The 15,042-nt window shown below is 39.5% G+C and overlaps 1 protein-coding gene and 1 long non-coding RNA gene across 2 annotated transcripts; one reads left to right on the top strand and one right to left on the bottom strand.

Moving 5' to 3' along the window:
• Positions 1-6,537: 6,537 nt before the first annotated feature.
• pfkmb (phosphofructokinase, muscle b) lies at positions 6,538-14,703 on the top strand. Its single transcript, XM_035661502.1, has 22 exons — positions 6,538-6,772; positions 8,278-8,351; positions 8,603-8,680; positions 8,978-9,167; positions 9,603-9,768; positions 9,858-9,902; positions 10,650-10,758; positions 10,860-10,955; positions 11,047-11,139; positions 11,609-11,734; positions 11,850-11,914; positions 12,003-12,066; positions 12,162-12,308; positions 12,432-12,502; positions 12,653-12,740; positions 12,879-13,031; positions 13,122-13,286; positions 13,393-13,454; positions 13,559-13,670; positions 13,775-13,874; positions 13,972-14,077; positions 14,424-14,703. Exons 1-22 carry the CDS (start codon positions 6,688-6,690, stop codon positions 14,563-14,565), a joined length of 2,337 nt encoding a protein of 778 aa, XP_035517395.1. The 5' UTR covers positions 6,538-6,687; the 3' UTR covers positions 14,566-14,703.
• Positions 6,608-7,555, bottom strand: LOC118327956. The gene is made up of 2 exons (XR_004796727.1): positions 7,470-7,555; positions 6,608-6,867 (listed from the first exon to the last, which is right to left on the bottom strand). It is a non-coding gene; the product is annotated as an uncharacterized LOC118327956 (long non-coding RNA).
• Positions 14,704-15,042: the final 339 nt, after the last annotated feature.

Genomic DNA, 15,042 nt, shown 5'->3' with positions numbered 1-15,042 from the left:
CTGAACCTCCCACTGGTGCTGATGAAGACGAATGAGCTAACAAGACATGACGGAATTGCTTTTGCAAAGAGGGGGGCTGAATGCTGTATCGTGATATTGTGTTGGGGGCGGCTAAAGGAGCAGGTTGATTTATTGTTCCAGCAGCAGATAGCCACCGTTTTACCTCCCCTCCCTCCATACTTATTCACCAAGACCCTTTCGGTCTTTAATTACAGCCCCCAGCCTCCTCCATTCTCTCATCCATGTCCTTATTAGAAGAGTCATACCACACATCATACATCCATGCTGGCAGAGGACAACAGTATATGTGAGACAGAGCCAGAGCGGAGGGGGGGACTGGTGCCCAAAATGTCACGGCCATGTTGATTTTGCATTCCATTACCACCTTATGGTCAGGAAAACAGGGAAGAAATACATGAATTGGGGAGAGTAATGAAGCCAGGGAACTGAAGGTCAAAGGAAGAACAAGAAAAAAAACATGGAATGGATGAAATGGAGGAGAGGAGGAAAATGGGCCGATTAAGATATGTACATAATGGGAAAAAGGGATAGGGGATGACAAATGGAGAAATAGAGCAATCCTCAGAGAGAGGAGGAGGGGTAAAGACATGTTAAATGGTGTGGGAGGCCAGAGAGTAAGGTGGAGCCCAGTGGTCCAACCTGATGAATTCATAAAAGGCCTTTGGAAGAAAGAGAAGCAAAAGGAAACAATAAGAAAATGCAGGATTGGAAAACTGGAAAAGTTTGAGCATTAGGAAAGAGAAAAAGCTGGACCACCAGCACTTATTGCCTCGCAGGCCAATTACAGATTAGTCTGTTTGTTCTAAAATGAATATGGATCATCTAAGTAAATAACACAAGACTCCACTACACCAATAAGTGGACAAATAGCTGTGCAGGTCTACATTACTGATTCTCTGCAGTCTGCAGCGGAAAAAGCGAGTGTGGGGGAGAGGTAAGGCAGGGGGGCCGGCTCACCCCACACAATTTATCACTGCATTGCCATTCTCTCTCTGAAATATCAGCCTATTAAAACATTCATTGAGATGATTAAACTGCAATAAAATCTAACAAAATTTGCACTGACACTTTCAGTGCATGATTTATTAGGCCGAGGCTTTGCATGTGCTTCTCCAACCCCAATAAACACAGGGATGGGAAAGATCAGATGCTGCTGCCACCTGTTGGCTGACTGTGAAGCATTGACCCTACAATGACTCTTTGCTTTAGTTACAGTTTTTCATTCTGTTTGTTTAAATTAGTTTTAATCCCAATGTCAGTGTAATATTAATATTTCTTTGTATATTTTTTATATTTCAGTCAAAACCTGATTTTATGACTGTAATTCAAGGGAAGTGTTGTTATTTCACAGACCATTTAAAGTGGTACAATGCTATGTTCAGTGTTTGCTAATATTATTAAAAGTTTGAAAATTATTTTTCTTTGTTATATAGTTGACACAGATATAATTAACTAATAGTTCTCCTTTTTAATAGATTCATTGTTTGGCTTATAGCCCAAGCTGATATATTGTGGTTTGAAGATATTCACTACCATTAATCAGTAATCAAAATTATGATCAATACATTTTTTGTTGATCAACTAATCAATTCTAACTAGACTGAATTTGGGCACCAGGACGCCCCAGTGTGATCATACTGCTTGTTAAAGTGATACTCAGTCACAACTATCTGTTACAACTACAGTCTGTGACTCTGACAATACCAATATGTGGAAAAAACATATACTACACTTGGCAAGTAAAGTAACTTTATTGATAGCTAACAGTTGTTTTGTTACATAGGTTGATAAGAAAAAGGCTTCGTAATGTAGTCTAATGTTAAATATATTCTATTTTTCTAAATGTCAGAGCAGTTTTCTTATGCAAATATACATTCATTTGGGAACCGTTTTGCAGTCACTGAGAAGTGTGTTACCATACTACGTATTATTATCTAACAATCTAATTACCAACTATATACTTCACATAATTGGAGATGTGAGGGGTTGGATTGTAACAATATCCAGTCCACATTTCACTGCATTAGCTGAGGTTGGAAGTGTTTTGTGTTGAACTGGTGTTGTATTGATCAATATGGTTTATTACAGGCTGTGTGAGTGTTAATACTGTCCGGGAAGACAGGAGGAGGGATTACCTGGAAATAGTGCTATCGATCGGGGTTTGCCTCAGGAGAGGGCTACACATCGCTCAACCCACCAGGGGCGCGTTGGAAGGATGCGAGAGCCAACAAACTAACACCGCCTGAGATGTGTGTTTATGACAAGCTGCCTTTTGTCCACAGTGATGTATCTGCTTCAGAGGTCATTGAGCCGGTGGGAAAGTACAGTGATAGAGGAGAAGCTGTGGAGTCATGACCTTCTCATATGACATGAGCTGATGAATCACACTGATAGCAAATAATTTTATTTAAAGCCTTTTTAACTATCATCATGCATGTGCTTGTTTGGGTGTATGTGTGTGTGCTCTTGTACTTCTATCTCTGTGAGGACCAGTTTGAATTGTAGACAATCAACTCCTTATTATAGTCACTGAGGAGGCTTTTGGCCTTTTCTCCTTTTTCAAAGGGCGGTTTGAGAATTAGGTTTAGGTTTACACTGGAATAAATGCACAAAAATACACTATACTATGTAAGGTGGGAACACATTTGTATGCAGAAGATTACAGACTAGATCTTTGACAGATTTTATTTTTCTTTTGATATGATATGATATGATATGATATGATATGATATGACATACAGATCTGGATACATTTCCATACACTTACACTTACCATACCTTTGGATCACATGTCTATGTCCAGTATTAGGTTTAGTCTGGGCATATTGTCATGATGGTTAAGTTTAGGAGCAAGGACATGCATTGTGTCAGCAAGGGTCCTCACAAATAGATATATTGTAAGTGTGTGTACGTGCCTAACGTGTCTGTGCATTCACATTGTTTGGCTGCCCGTGTTTCACTACTGTAATCTCAACTTCTTCCGGCATGAGTGTCAGTCCGGTGTCACGGCCACATTGTTGCATATCTCACTGTCTGCTGAGCGGCTGCAACATCAGCAGTGATTTAAAAAAACACTGACCCTATATTACCTCACACAGATTAGTCTTTGCTGTCTCCATAAAGTCATGCAGGATAAAATAAAGGATCTATATATGAAATACATTTCTATTTCTGTATTTCTATTTAGGACAAAATAAAAGCAACACATGTACCACAAACACAACCATTATGAAGCCAATAATATAAAGATTCTTAAGAACAGAAAAATGCTGATTCAATTGTATGGGATTGGTAGTTATGTTGGTTGCATAATATTTAAGATAAAAAAGCAAGACAGTGGTGAAATTAACATGCCCCAGCAGCACAGAGACATATTAATTAATTCATATTTTGAATTAAATAAATTAAAAAAATAAAAGAGGAGAGAGGTGATTTAAAAAAAAAAAAGACTATTGTCCAGTACTGCAACTCTGGCAGGTGTGACGTGTGAACTATAGTATACATAAGAAATAACAAACTATATAATACAGTATAAATATAGTATATGTAATATACACATTATACAAATTATATATAATATATAAGAATACTGTGATATAGTATAAAATATAAAAACACAATTATAGCAGTATAGTAGTGATCTAGCATTGTTTTAGATATGTTACCACAAAGTCTCATACATTAAGCCAAAATCTGAAGACGTTCCTGTTGGCCACTCATTGTACTGTAATTATTACAGACACTGCTGGGTTGTATTTGATTACCCGCCATGTTGCGCCATCAAGCGATGAAGGTCATTAGTCCACAATGGAGTAGTGATATCAAATCTATTAATACAGATCAGATGCAGAATGGTTTCCCAGCAAGAGAGGTACTTTGAGGATGTGGTACCCGGGCGTCCTCTCAGTCCAGGGGTTCCTCTCTGTCATACTGCTGGCCTGTCTGCTGTTCTGGCTCAGAAAGAAAGGTCAAGGTACGCATACAGTTTTATTCTGTTGTATTTCAGTGCATTCATTTATTATTGTGTGAGTGTTACTGTGATAGAGGCCTATTCCACAAGTTACATTTGCTGAGCATTGTAAACTTTTTAATATGTAATTTTCTGGTAAATTGTAGTATACATTTACCTGGTCATAAAAACACAAGTATGATATGTTTTGACATGTTCAGGTATAGGGATGACTGTGCACTTCTTACACAGTTATGGCGGTAAAAAAGGGGAGGGGTTCCTGTGTGTTTTATAGATAGCAGCACTGTGTCTGCATCCAGACATCATGTATCTATTTAAAGACACCAATAAGCTGCCTGCAGCAGACAGGCCTCCGACACTGATACTCTTGTTTTTCATCTTTAATCAGGCATAATTATCACTAATTGGCATGCCCCATATTGTGCTTTTGTTTATAATGAGCCTCAGATTCTTTGCAGTTTTTGTGCCTTTTTTCTGTATTACAGCGATCTACCTTGTTAATTTTAAATTATATAAAGAGACAGAAAACAAAAGTAATTATTTCCACATTGTTGATACTTAAATTCTTAAATCAGCTTCATTGGCAGTGATTGAACAAACAGTTTAATAGTCACTCTCTAGACACATGCATGCTTGTAGGTGTAGTACTGTGCTGTATTTAATTAATGATCTCATTTATAATTCTAGAAATGAATAGCAGACTAACGAGATATAATGTGTCTGCTTGGGGAAGAGGAGTCAGTTAAAAAGGGAAAGTTACAGTTGTGTCATGGAGGCTCTGGGATTTGAATTTTCCTCCATACAGAAATTATTTTCTCCAAGAAATTGCACACAAGTACAAATATGTGAATTGTTTGCTTTGTAAGTGGAAGCCATCCATTTATAATACCCAGAGGTCTTGTTGATGTGCACCAATTTCAGAAATACGACATCAATCTTTATTGAACTAGACACATCTGACTTGCTTTATGTGCTTCTTCTCCAGTACGCATTCCCCAGTAACCAGGCTATCAGCTGCAGCTCATAGCCAAAGACTTGATAAGGCTACTGGGAGTAAACTAACCTGCCATGTACAGATAGAGGATGTTACGTGGTGATCACAAATGCTTTCAATAACAAAACAGGGGAGAGAGAAAATGCTGACAAATAATGCTTGAGCGTGTTGTCTTTTGTAGAAAGGGTCTATCATGTGAGTGAGATACTGCCTTATACTATTATGGAGTGAGTTATAGAGAGGTTCTTTAAATAATATAATATGTCCAGTACAGAGGCTGGATCACATTGTTGGTGATGTGTTATGGTTCTCCCTCCTCAGGTGGTGATGAACTCTTAGCATCTGAATGTGACGGCAAGACGTCCTCGAGCTCTGATCCAACAGGGGATGCTGGTAAGCTAGACTGTAATTAGAGGACTATCACTATTCGTTTGAATGTGTGTCTCTAATAGGGCAGGGGTAGATGAAGACCAAAAACTCAGTTTAAGACATCACTTCACCATAACATTATAGATTACAATGTAATTAATAATGGCGCCATAAAGTATATTTGCAATACAGACTTTATTTGAGTCTGCAGTTGCTGTGACCAACTAGTTTATAGAACATTTGCAACATTTCAGCTGTTTCACTTTGTCTATAGATATTTAACTGATTATACAGTATATATGTGTCAATTTATTAACATACTCTAACCAACCCTACACCACAGTGGTGTAATTTCAACTCATGAGCTGTTGAAATGTTGCAAATACTTTATAAACTCTATCACTAGGTAGATTATCTAAATAAAATGTTACCCAGAATAGTAATATACAGTAAGTGGGGATATGATAGCTACAACACTGAACCACACTGGATGTAAATAGAATTTTTTTTTATGCTGATCAACAAAAAAAACATACTTAAATGTTAAAAATAAAACACAGAACTAAATTAAGTGCAAGGATAAAACATAAAATGACACATCTAATACGCTGATGTAATCAGTTGTTTTTAATACATAGAATGGAGACGGGGCTCACTTGTGTGCAGTCGATTGTTGAATAAGTAAATCTAAAATATCCAACAGCTAACAGTCCCCAAAGTAAAACTTATATGCTCAACTAGGATCGATTAAAAACAGCAATATTGATGCCCTGAAGTGGTCAGTGTCTAGACTTCAATCCAATTCAGAATTTGTGGCAGGACTTAAAAACTACTGTTTATAAAAACTACTACGTGCCCATTTATCTTCAAATGAAAATAATTGTGTGCAGTCAGATGTGCAAAACTGATACAGTCCATTATCTAGTGTTTAGTCTATATTTAAGATTAATTTCCACATACTGTACTTGTATTTGTTAGATTGCACACTAAAAAGAATAATGTGAAAGAAGCCTAATTATAGCCACTGTAATTCTGTCTTGTAAAACAAAATTAAAAAAAAATATAAAGTGGGTGGGAGACTGGGGGGCTGAATACTTTTAATAGGCACTATGTATAAGTGTGTGTGTGCTTGTGTGTGTGTGTGTGCATCTAAATGCGTGCCTCAGTGTCTGCCAAGAGGATAGTTGCGCACTTCTGCAACTGCTATTGCTTTCCATAACAGGCAGGCTGAGTTAGAGGTGAGAGGCTCCTTGTACTCCATACAGTACAGCAGGGTGACAGGGATTTTTACACTCAAGGCCTCTTTCCCTCAGCCAGCTTCAGCTCCAGGACCATGGCACAAACGGCTGCCACTGATCCCACCAAGATGGGAGTGGGTCGGGCCATCGCCGTGCTGACCTCGGGAGGAGATGCCCAGGGTAAGTGGTGGCTTTTCCAGGGTGGTATGTGGGTGTGGAGCGCCAAGACAGGGCATGTCTGTTGTTTGTGTTCCTCAGCAGGTGGTTGAGAGGATCTGGTATGTGGGAAATTACTACTCAGTAACTCAATAGCAGGGCTTAATGACAAATGAAGTGAGAAATACAGAAATCTATAATTCAAATGCTGATGCCCTTGGTTGTCTAAGACAAGTACTGCAGCCTCCACAGATTTCCATAGTTTAGGTGTAGCATTTGCTTTTGGACAATATATTTTTAGGTATCTAGAGCACTAGAATTAAATTTGACTACTGATATTTTATTTTATTAGTGATAATAATTCTTAAATGGCTTCTCTATTCCAACAGAGCTGTCTTAGCTCTCTATCTCATACAGCTAACTTAATTAAAAGGGTAGCATGAATTCCTCAACCTGAAGCTGCTAGGACCACAGAGTGAGACAGACTCTCCCCTGACCTTTAATTTGATGAGGAATATCTCCACTGTGACCTTTGGGAAGTGTGTCAGTGACCCCACGCAACTCAGTGGTGTGAGCGTGTGAGACACTGAGCTACTCATCTGTCCGTTTTTTCTGCCCATCTGAACTTTATAAGACCATAGGACAAAGTCTATAAATGCTCAGCATGCTAACCTTCGGACTTCTTTTTCACTCTCCAAAATACTCCTCATTACAACCTTACCTTTTTTGTCATCATTATACCCTTTAGTTCAAGTTTCTTCTCTCTCTTCCTTCCTCCTCTCTCCCTAGCACTGTTTCTGTTATGAGTGCTAATTTTAGAGGTATGACCTTTCTGTCATGTGTTTGTAAAGTGGTGTGCTGGAGTGAGAAGGCCGTCCTACTCTTCCTTTTTCTCCTCTCATCCTGTACACTGTAAGTGGAGATGCTATTGGCTCTCTTAAAAGCTAATCTATCCACATTTTGTCCTTTAAGCGACCTGCTGAGTGTTGGGAGTGTGGGCAGAGGCCCAGTTGCCTACTATCACTGACAACATACAGTAACTACAAACCAACAATAAAATTACAGTCTAACAAAATGGTCTTTATCTTAAACCTGTGTTTTTGTTGTTGTTGTTCCCTTCAGCAGCTTCACTAGCTGATTGCTATTATCACTGAAAAAATAAATGTTAATATTATTAATACTATGAGTTGTGTAACATCCTTGCACTGTATCATCAAGCAAATTGCAGACCCACAGAGTGAATATCCTACTCAAGTTACTAACTTATCTCTGCACTTACCTAGATGAAAAAAAAGATAATATCCAAAATCCCCCCAGGTAAAAGTTATTAATTCAAAAAATGTATAGAATGTACATTAGACAAGAAAAAACGAGTAGACTTGCTGAAATTCTGCAGAAATATGGACACAAACTATTCAAATATAGTAATACTGTACATTTTTTCAGCACCATTTTCCCATTATTCCATTCAATGATTGTTTCTTACATAATTATAAGGACTAACATGTACACACACATTGCGCCTACAGGTATGAATGCAGCTGTCAGGGCCACAGTTCGAGTGGGACTTTACACTGGAGCCAAGGTGTATTTTGTTCATGAGGTAAATACAGCTTTGATTTTTTAATGTTTGCCATTTTTGCTTGAGAAATGACCTAAAAGATTAATGGATAGCATTTACTTTTGATCTACTAATTCTTCTCAGGACTATTCCATGGCCTAACATGTAAGATCAACTTTACCTATAAATAATCAGCAAATCCCAACATACAACATGCCAGAGTAAAAATATGCCTGTAAGAATGAAGCAATGGCCCCTTTTCAACAAGGTGATATTGTGCTGTTTGTTGACAGGGTTACCAAGGTCTGGTGGATGGAGGAGACAATATCCGCCTTGCTACTTGGGAGAGTGTGTCAATGATGCTACAGCTGGTGAGAACAAGCACATGGACGCAAAAGCACATTTATCATCTCCACTCTGTTTTTAACTTGTGATCAGCTGGTCACAGTAAGTGAAATGGATGATGATCTGTGTAACTCTAGCAACTCTTGCCTCTACAGTGCAGCTCTGTAGGTCAAATGGTCATTTAAATGCCAAGGTTCATTAAATAGCAAGACTAAATAGATCTTAGACATGAGTGCTTCGGTTACAGATAATCCTACCCCTTCTCCTTATCTGTCTCCTTGTGATTCTGGTACTGAAACCCTTCCTCTCTTGTCTGGCATCAGGGTGGGACTGTGATTGGTAGTGCCCGCTGTCAGGATTTCCGCACCAAGGAGGGGCGTACCAAGGCCGCTTGCAACTTAGTCAAGCTGGGAATCACCAACCTGTGTGTGATTGGAGGTGATGGCAGTCTGACAGGTGCCAACCAGTTCAGAACAGAGTGGAGTGAGCTGCTGGCAGACCTGGTCAAAGCTGGTGAGAGGCATGAGCCCCACATGTAATGTCTTTTTCTCACATCTGTCCTTCTGCACTGATATTATGGTACAAATTGCTATTGGTTTAGAAATGTTGGTCTTTCATTTTAACATGGTGTACCTTGAATTGTCATATAAAAGCTGATATATAAAGGCTGATTGCTAATAAATGCCAGGTAAATTTCAGCTCACAGGTAAAGTTCCACAACACTAATTCCATCAATACAGCAGAATGATCTCATACTCGCCACTCTCTTGCTGTACTGATGGAATTAGTGCTGTGGAAATGAACATTATACTGAATTTGTCAAAGCAAAGGGTAAACCTGGTAAAAGTTTTAAAGGGAAAATTAGAAATTAAGGCCTGTCTCTAATATAAGCCACTGCCACTATTCACAAATAAATATGAGAGTGTTGCCATATTAATCTGCGCTCAGGTAAGATCACGGCAAATGAGGCCAAGTGTTCCTCCCATCTCAACATCGTTGGCATGGTGGGATCCATTGACAATGACTTCTGTGGCACCGACATGACCATCGGGACAGACTCTGCCCTGCATCGCATCATAGAGATAGTGGACGCCATCACCACCACAGCACAGAGGTATGCACGCAACCGTTCACACATTTATCTGACAGACAGACTTGTCATGTCATTTTAAGACTCTTGACATGAAATATGTCCTTCTGCAGTCACCAGAGGACCTTCATCCTGGAGGTAATGGGCAGGCACTGTGGGTGAGTACGGCCTACGTGTGGAGTAGCATGGAGTTCCATTTATCTATGTGGAGGCAAAAAATACAGTCTGTAACTGGGTGGTTGTAAAATAATTAATACAGTAGCTAAATGTGGAAACTGCAGGATATACTACTAAAACACATGTACTTTCTAAGGATAACCTAGTGAATGTCCCTCTTAACTACATTAAAATACAGTCATACCAGCAGCTCTGTGGGGCTGAACTAAATGGTAATGTCAACATGCTCACAATGGAAATGCTAACAGGCTGAAGTTTAGCAGATTTATTTACCATGTTCACCACCTTAGGCATGTTAGCATGCTAACATTTGCTAATTAGCACTGAACACAATGTACAGCTGAGGCTGATGAGAATGTCATTAGTTTCTACATCGACCTGATAATAGCGCTAGTGCAAAAGTGAAGGGAGTATTTACAGTTTATCCCGAGGGGGGCAAGAGTGGCACTTTATTGGATAAATTGACCCCACTGGCCTCCACTGAAAAATAAAATACTGTTTTGGCAAGGTGATATCCACCTCTAATATGATATGATATGATGTAATTTGTTTGATGAAATATTTACTGTGCTATTGTCTGTTGTATAAATGTCATTTCAGAGGCTTTTTTATCCTATTGAGATTCATTTTATGATGGATGTCAATTTTATGATGTACTAACTTTAAGAAGTTATCACTCAGTGTCAGTTTTGACACTTGAACCCTAGCTGATGACTCTTTACCAACAGTTACCTGGCCTTGGTGACAGCTCTGGCCTGTGGCGCTGACTGGGTGTTCATCCCAGAGATGCCCCCAGATGAGGGGTGGGAGGAACATCTGTGCAGAAGACTAACAGATGTAAATGTCTTGTCATGATCATCTTCAATGACTAATTTGAATCTGTTTTGTCTTTTTTAAGTCTGCTTGGTGATTTACGAGGTTTTCTCTGTCCCTTTCAGCAAAGAGGCCGTGGCTCCCGTTTGAATATTCTCATTATTGCAGAGGGAGCAATTAACCGCAAGGGTAAACCTATTACATGTGACGACATCAAACAGGTCAGTAATGGCAGAACTCCAATATACCAGCATAAATATAGGCTGTTCATATGAGGCAGACTGTTCATAAAATCATAATTTCTCTGTCCAGCTGGTATCAAAGAAGCTGGGCTTTGACACCCGCTCCACCATCCTGGGCCATGTCCAGAGAGGAGGAACTCCATCTGCCTTTGACAGAATTCTCGTAATATGACCAATATATATAAACCTTTTAGATATTAACCAATTAAAGGACCAGTGTGTAGGATTTAGTTGCATCTAGTGGTAAAGTTGCAAATTACAACCATCTGAATACAGCTAAACCTTTCAAGTGTGCAGGAGAAACTACAGCGGCCACAAAAACTATCTAGAGGCCCTATCTAGAGCCAGTGTTTTGTTTGCCTGTTCTGAGCTACAGAAACATGGCAGACTCTGAAGAAGAGCACCCTCTCCCTCTGCACATATAAAAGTCTTATTCTAAGGTAACGAAAACAGAACAGTTCTTATTTTCAGGTGATCATACACTACTGAAAGCATACTTATATTCAATTTCTGTCAATAGATCCTCCTAAATATTACACACTGGACCTTTAAACTAATTTCTTGTTCACAATGTGAATAAACACAAGTGTACCTGCTTCTCTAAGCTAAGCGTTTTGATTGTCATGATTCAGGCAAGCAGGATGGGTGTGGAATCTGTGATGGCTCTGCTGGAGGCCACACCAGACACTCCTGCATGTGTTGTCAGCTTGTCTGGAAACATGGCTGTCAGGCTGCCTCTCATGGAGTGCGTGCAAGTGGTGAGTTCTTCAGTTTATACAAAATGAATGAATGAACATGGCTTCAACAGCTCACATTACTGGGCACAAGTATGTACAGGTATGTATTAATAGTTTCTATCTTCTTTCTCATCAGACTAAAGATGTCACCACAGCCATGGCTGATGGGAGGTTTGAAGAAGCAGTGAAGCTCAGGGGAAAGTGAGGCATGCACCTTTGTGTTATTCATTTTAAAAGTGTTGCATTGAGTTTCAAATGTCTGTACATTTCTGCAATATGTTGGCAATAGGAGCTTTGAGAACAACTGGAACACTTACAAAATGCTGGCTCACGTGCACATCCCAGAAACAAAGGTAAGGAACTACGGTTATTGCACATTCACTGTCTCACAGTCAATAAGTCCCAGTGGAAAATTTTATTCTGACAAATGTCTGTGTGCCTGTGCCAGAGTAACATCAACATTGCCATATTGAACGTGGGAGCTCCGTGTGCTGGAATGAATGCTATAGTTCGTTCAGCTGTCAGAATCGGACTCCTCCAGGGCCACCAGATGCTGGCGGTGCACGATGGCTTCGATGGCTTGGCTCATGGAATGGTAAATTAGCTAAACACATGTAAATAAAACAAGAGGGCATTTATTTTCATGACAGTTAATTAGTGTTACCATGTTACAGTAATGCATATGAAAGAGCATGATATGCAATCTGTCCCTGCACAGATTGAGCCTATTGGTTGGTCTGGAGTGGCAGGATGGACTGGAAAGGGAGGCTCCATGCTGGGCACAAAGAGGTGAGATATTTCAACAAATCAACACTCTGTTGATTGGTACAATGCATGTTTCAGTGTTTTTAAGTGTATACTGACTTGTATGAACTCTGGCGGTGTTGCTTTTTTAACATTGTAATCTACTATGATTATGTGTTTTCCCCTTTCATAAAGATCTCTGCCAGGTGAGTTCATGGAGGAGATCAGTCTGAGCATCACTAAGTTCAACATCCACGCTATAATCATCATTGGAGGCTTTGAGGTGAGCAGCAGAAATATAGAAGCTATAATAGCACACTTTGAGCAACTTGAGCACAGCCTGAACGCTAAAACTCAGCTTGTAAATGTAAGTGACAGTTATTCACTGACATTTTACTGATTTCCTCCCTGTCTTCACTAGGCATATGTTGGGGGTCTGGAGATGGTGCAGGCTAGAGAGAAGTACGAGGAATTTTGTATTCCCCTTGTTGTTGTTCCTGCTACTGTCTCCAACAATGTTCCTGGGTCTGACTTCAGTGTTGGCGCTGATACTGCGCTAAACACTATAACCACGGTAAAATTCTTATAGAACACAAAACAAATATCAGATAATGCAAAAAACTAAAGTGCACTCATTATATTCTTCTCCCTCTCTCCTTGTCAGACATGTGACAGGATCAAACAATCTGCTGCTGGCACCAAAAGAAGAGTGTTCATTGTTGAGACTATGGGAGGATACTGCGGCTACCTGGCAACAATGGCTGGCCTGGCATCTGGAGCTGATGCTGCTTACATTTATGAGGAGCCTTTCAACATTCATGACCTAGAGGTCTGTGCTTATAAATGGACAAAAGAGAGGAAGCTAATGGATGATATACATCAATGAGGGATGGATATTTTTAAACTCAGTGGTCTGATGGTTGATTTGCTTGTAGGTGAATGTGGAACACCTGGTGGAGAAGATGAAGACCACAGTGAAGAGAGGACTGATTCTGAGGTTTGGGGGAATTAGCGTAATTTCTATTCTGAGTAAAATCTACTTTCAATACCCTGCAGCTCACTGTAGCTTCACAACTCACCCAATATTCTACTTTTTTTCAGAAATGAGAAATGCAACGCCAACTACACTACAGACTTCATCTTCAACCTGTACACAGAGGAGGGCAAGGGTGTGTTTGACTGCAGGAAGAATGTACTTGGACATATGCAACAGGTGGGCCACTAGATACAGATCTTCTGTCTATTGTGCGCAGACTCATTATATTTGCTACCCGATTAAATTTCATAAACATAAGTAAATATATCCTTTGTTATTAGGGTGGAACACCAACTCCTTTTGACAGGAATTTTGGTACCAAGATGGGGATCAAGTCTGTGTTATGGTTGACTGACAAGCTGAAGGAATGCTACAGACATGGTGAGGGCAACAACACAACATCTTGTATACAGTTGTGTGATAACCTCCTTTGCTCCCTGCGCTAATGTCTACTATATTTCTAACCTCAAACCTCCAGGTCGTATCTTTGCCAACACTCCAGATTCAGCCTGTGTGCTCGGCATGAGGAAGAGATCTTTGGTCTTCCAGCCTCTGTCAGAACTTAAAGAACTCACTGACTTTGAGTAAGATTTTGTTTTTATCCTCTCACTTTATTTTCTTGCCACTTATTCTGTTATGAAATGTTTTGTATTTACTCACATTACACAGTTAGAGTTAGTGGACCAACCCGGGCCAACTCAGTAAACATTGTACATGCCCATGTTGCTGTGGTTGCTACATGCCTACACAGGCAGGTTTGCTAACATGTTAGCCCTGAAGCTTAATGTCACTTGCTGTGAGTTTACTTTGGAGTCTTTCTGCCCCCTAGTGGTCAGAAACTACTTAATCCAGTTTTAATGAAATATCTTACATAAATAATTTACCTACCTAGGCTTTGATAGTGTTGTTCATGTTGTTTTCACTCCACAGACATCGTATTCCAAAGACACAGTGGTGGCTAAAGCTGAGGCCCATCCTGAAAATCCTCGCCAAGTACAAGATCAATCTGGACACCAGTGAAAAGACTGCGATGGAACATGTCATCAAGAAGAAAGGCTTAGTTCCTCAGTAACTTGTGATTGTGGTTGCTCTTGCCAGACCCTGACATGACCTGTATGTCTTCTGTTTGAAGCACTTTGTAAACTCTGTCTGAAAAGTGCAATATAAATAAAGATCATAATTATATCACAGAAACACACAGCAAATCTCACAATTAACACTCTGTTAATTTTTTTTTTACAGAAACAGAACATAAAAATATAAATCATTACATCATATATCCATTATATATGTATTTCACACTTATAAACCTGGACCCTATTCTTCATGAATGTGAAGGATTTGATTGCGATTGGGATTTTCTCAAAATGTGTCCAGAGCTGTTTTCATAACAACATATCCTTAAGATTAGGCTCATTCAAGTTAACTGGATCATGATCAATACTTATTCAAGATGTATCTGGTGCTATGAAATGGTTGCCTATGACTTTGATTGATAGGGCTCATTAAGTTTAAACAGCGAGAGACAAAACCAGTGAGTTAAACGTGG

The sequence above is a fragment of the Morone saxatilis genome, unplaced genomic scaffold (genome assembly GCF_004916995.1).
Source record: "Morone saxatilis isolate NCDOM2014 unplaced genomic scaffold, NCSU_SB_2.0 Contig18, whole genome shotgun sequence".
Classification (NCBI taxonomy): domain Eukaryota; kingdom Metazoa; phylum Chordata; class Actinopteri; family Moronidae; genus Morone; species Morone saxatilis.
Note: the sequence above shows the minus strand (reverse complement) of the source record. Positions and strands in the feature narration are given on the sequence as shown.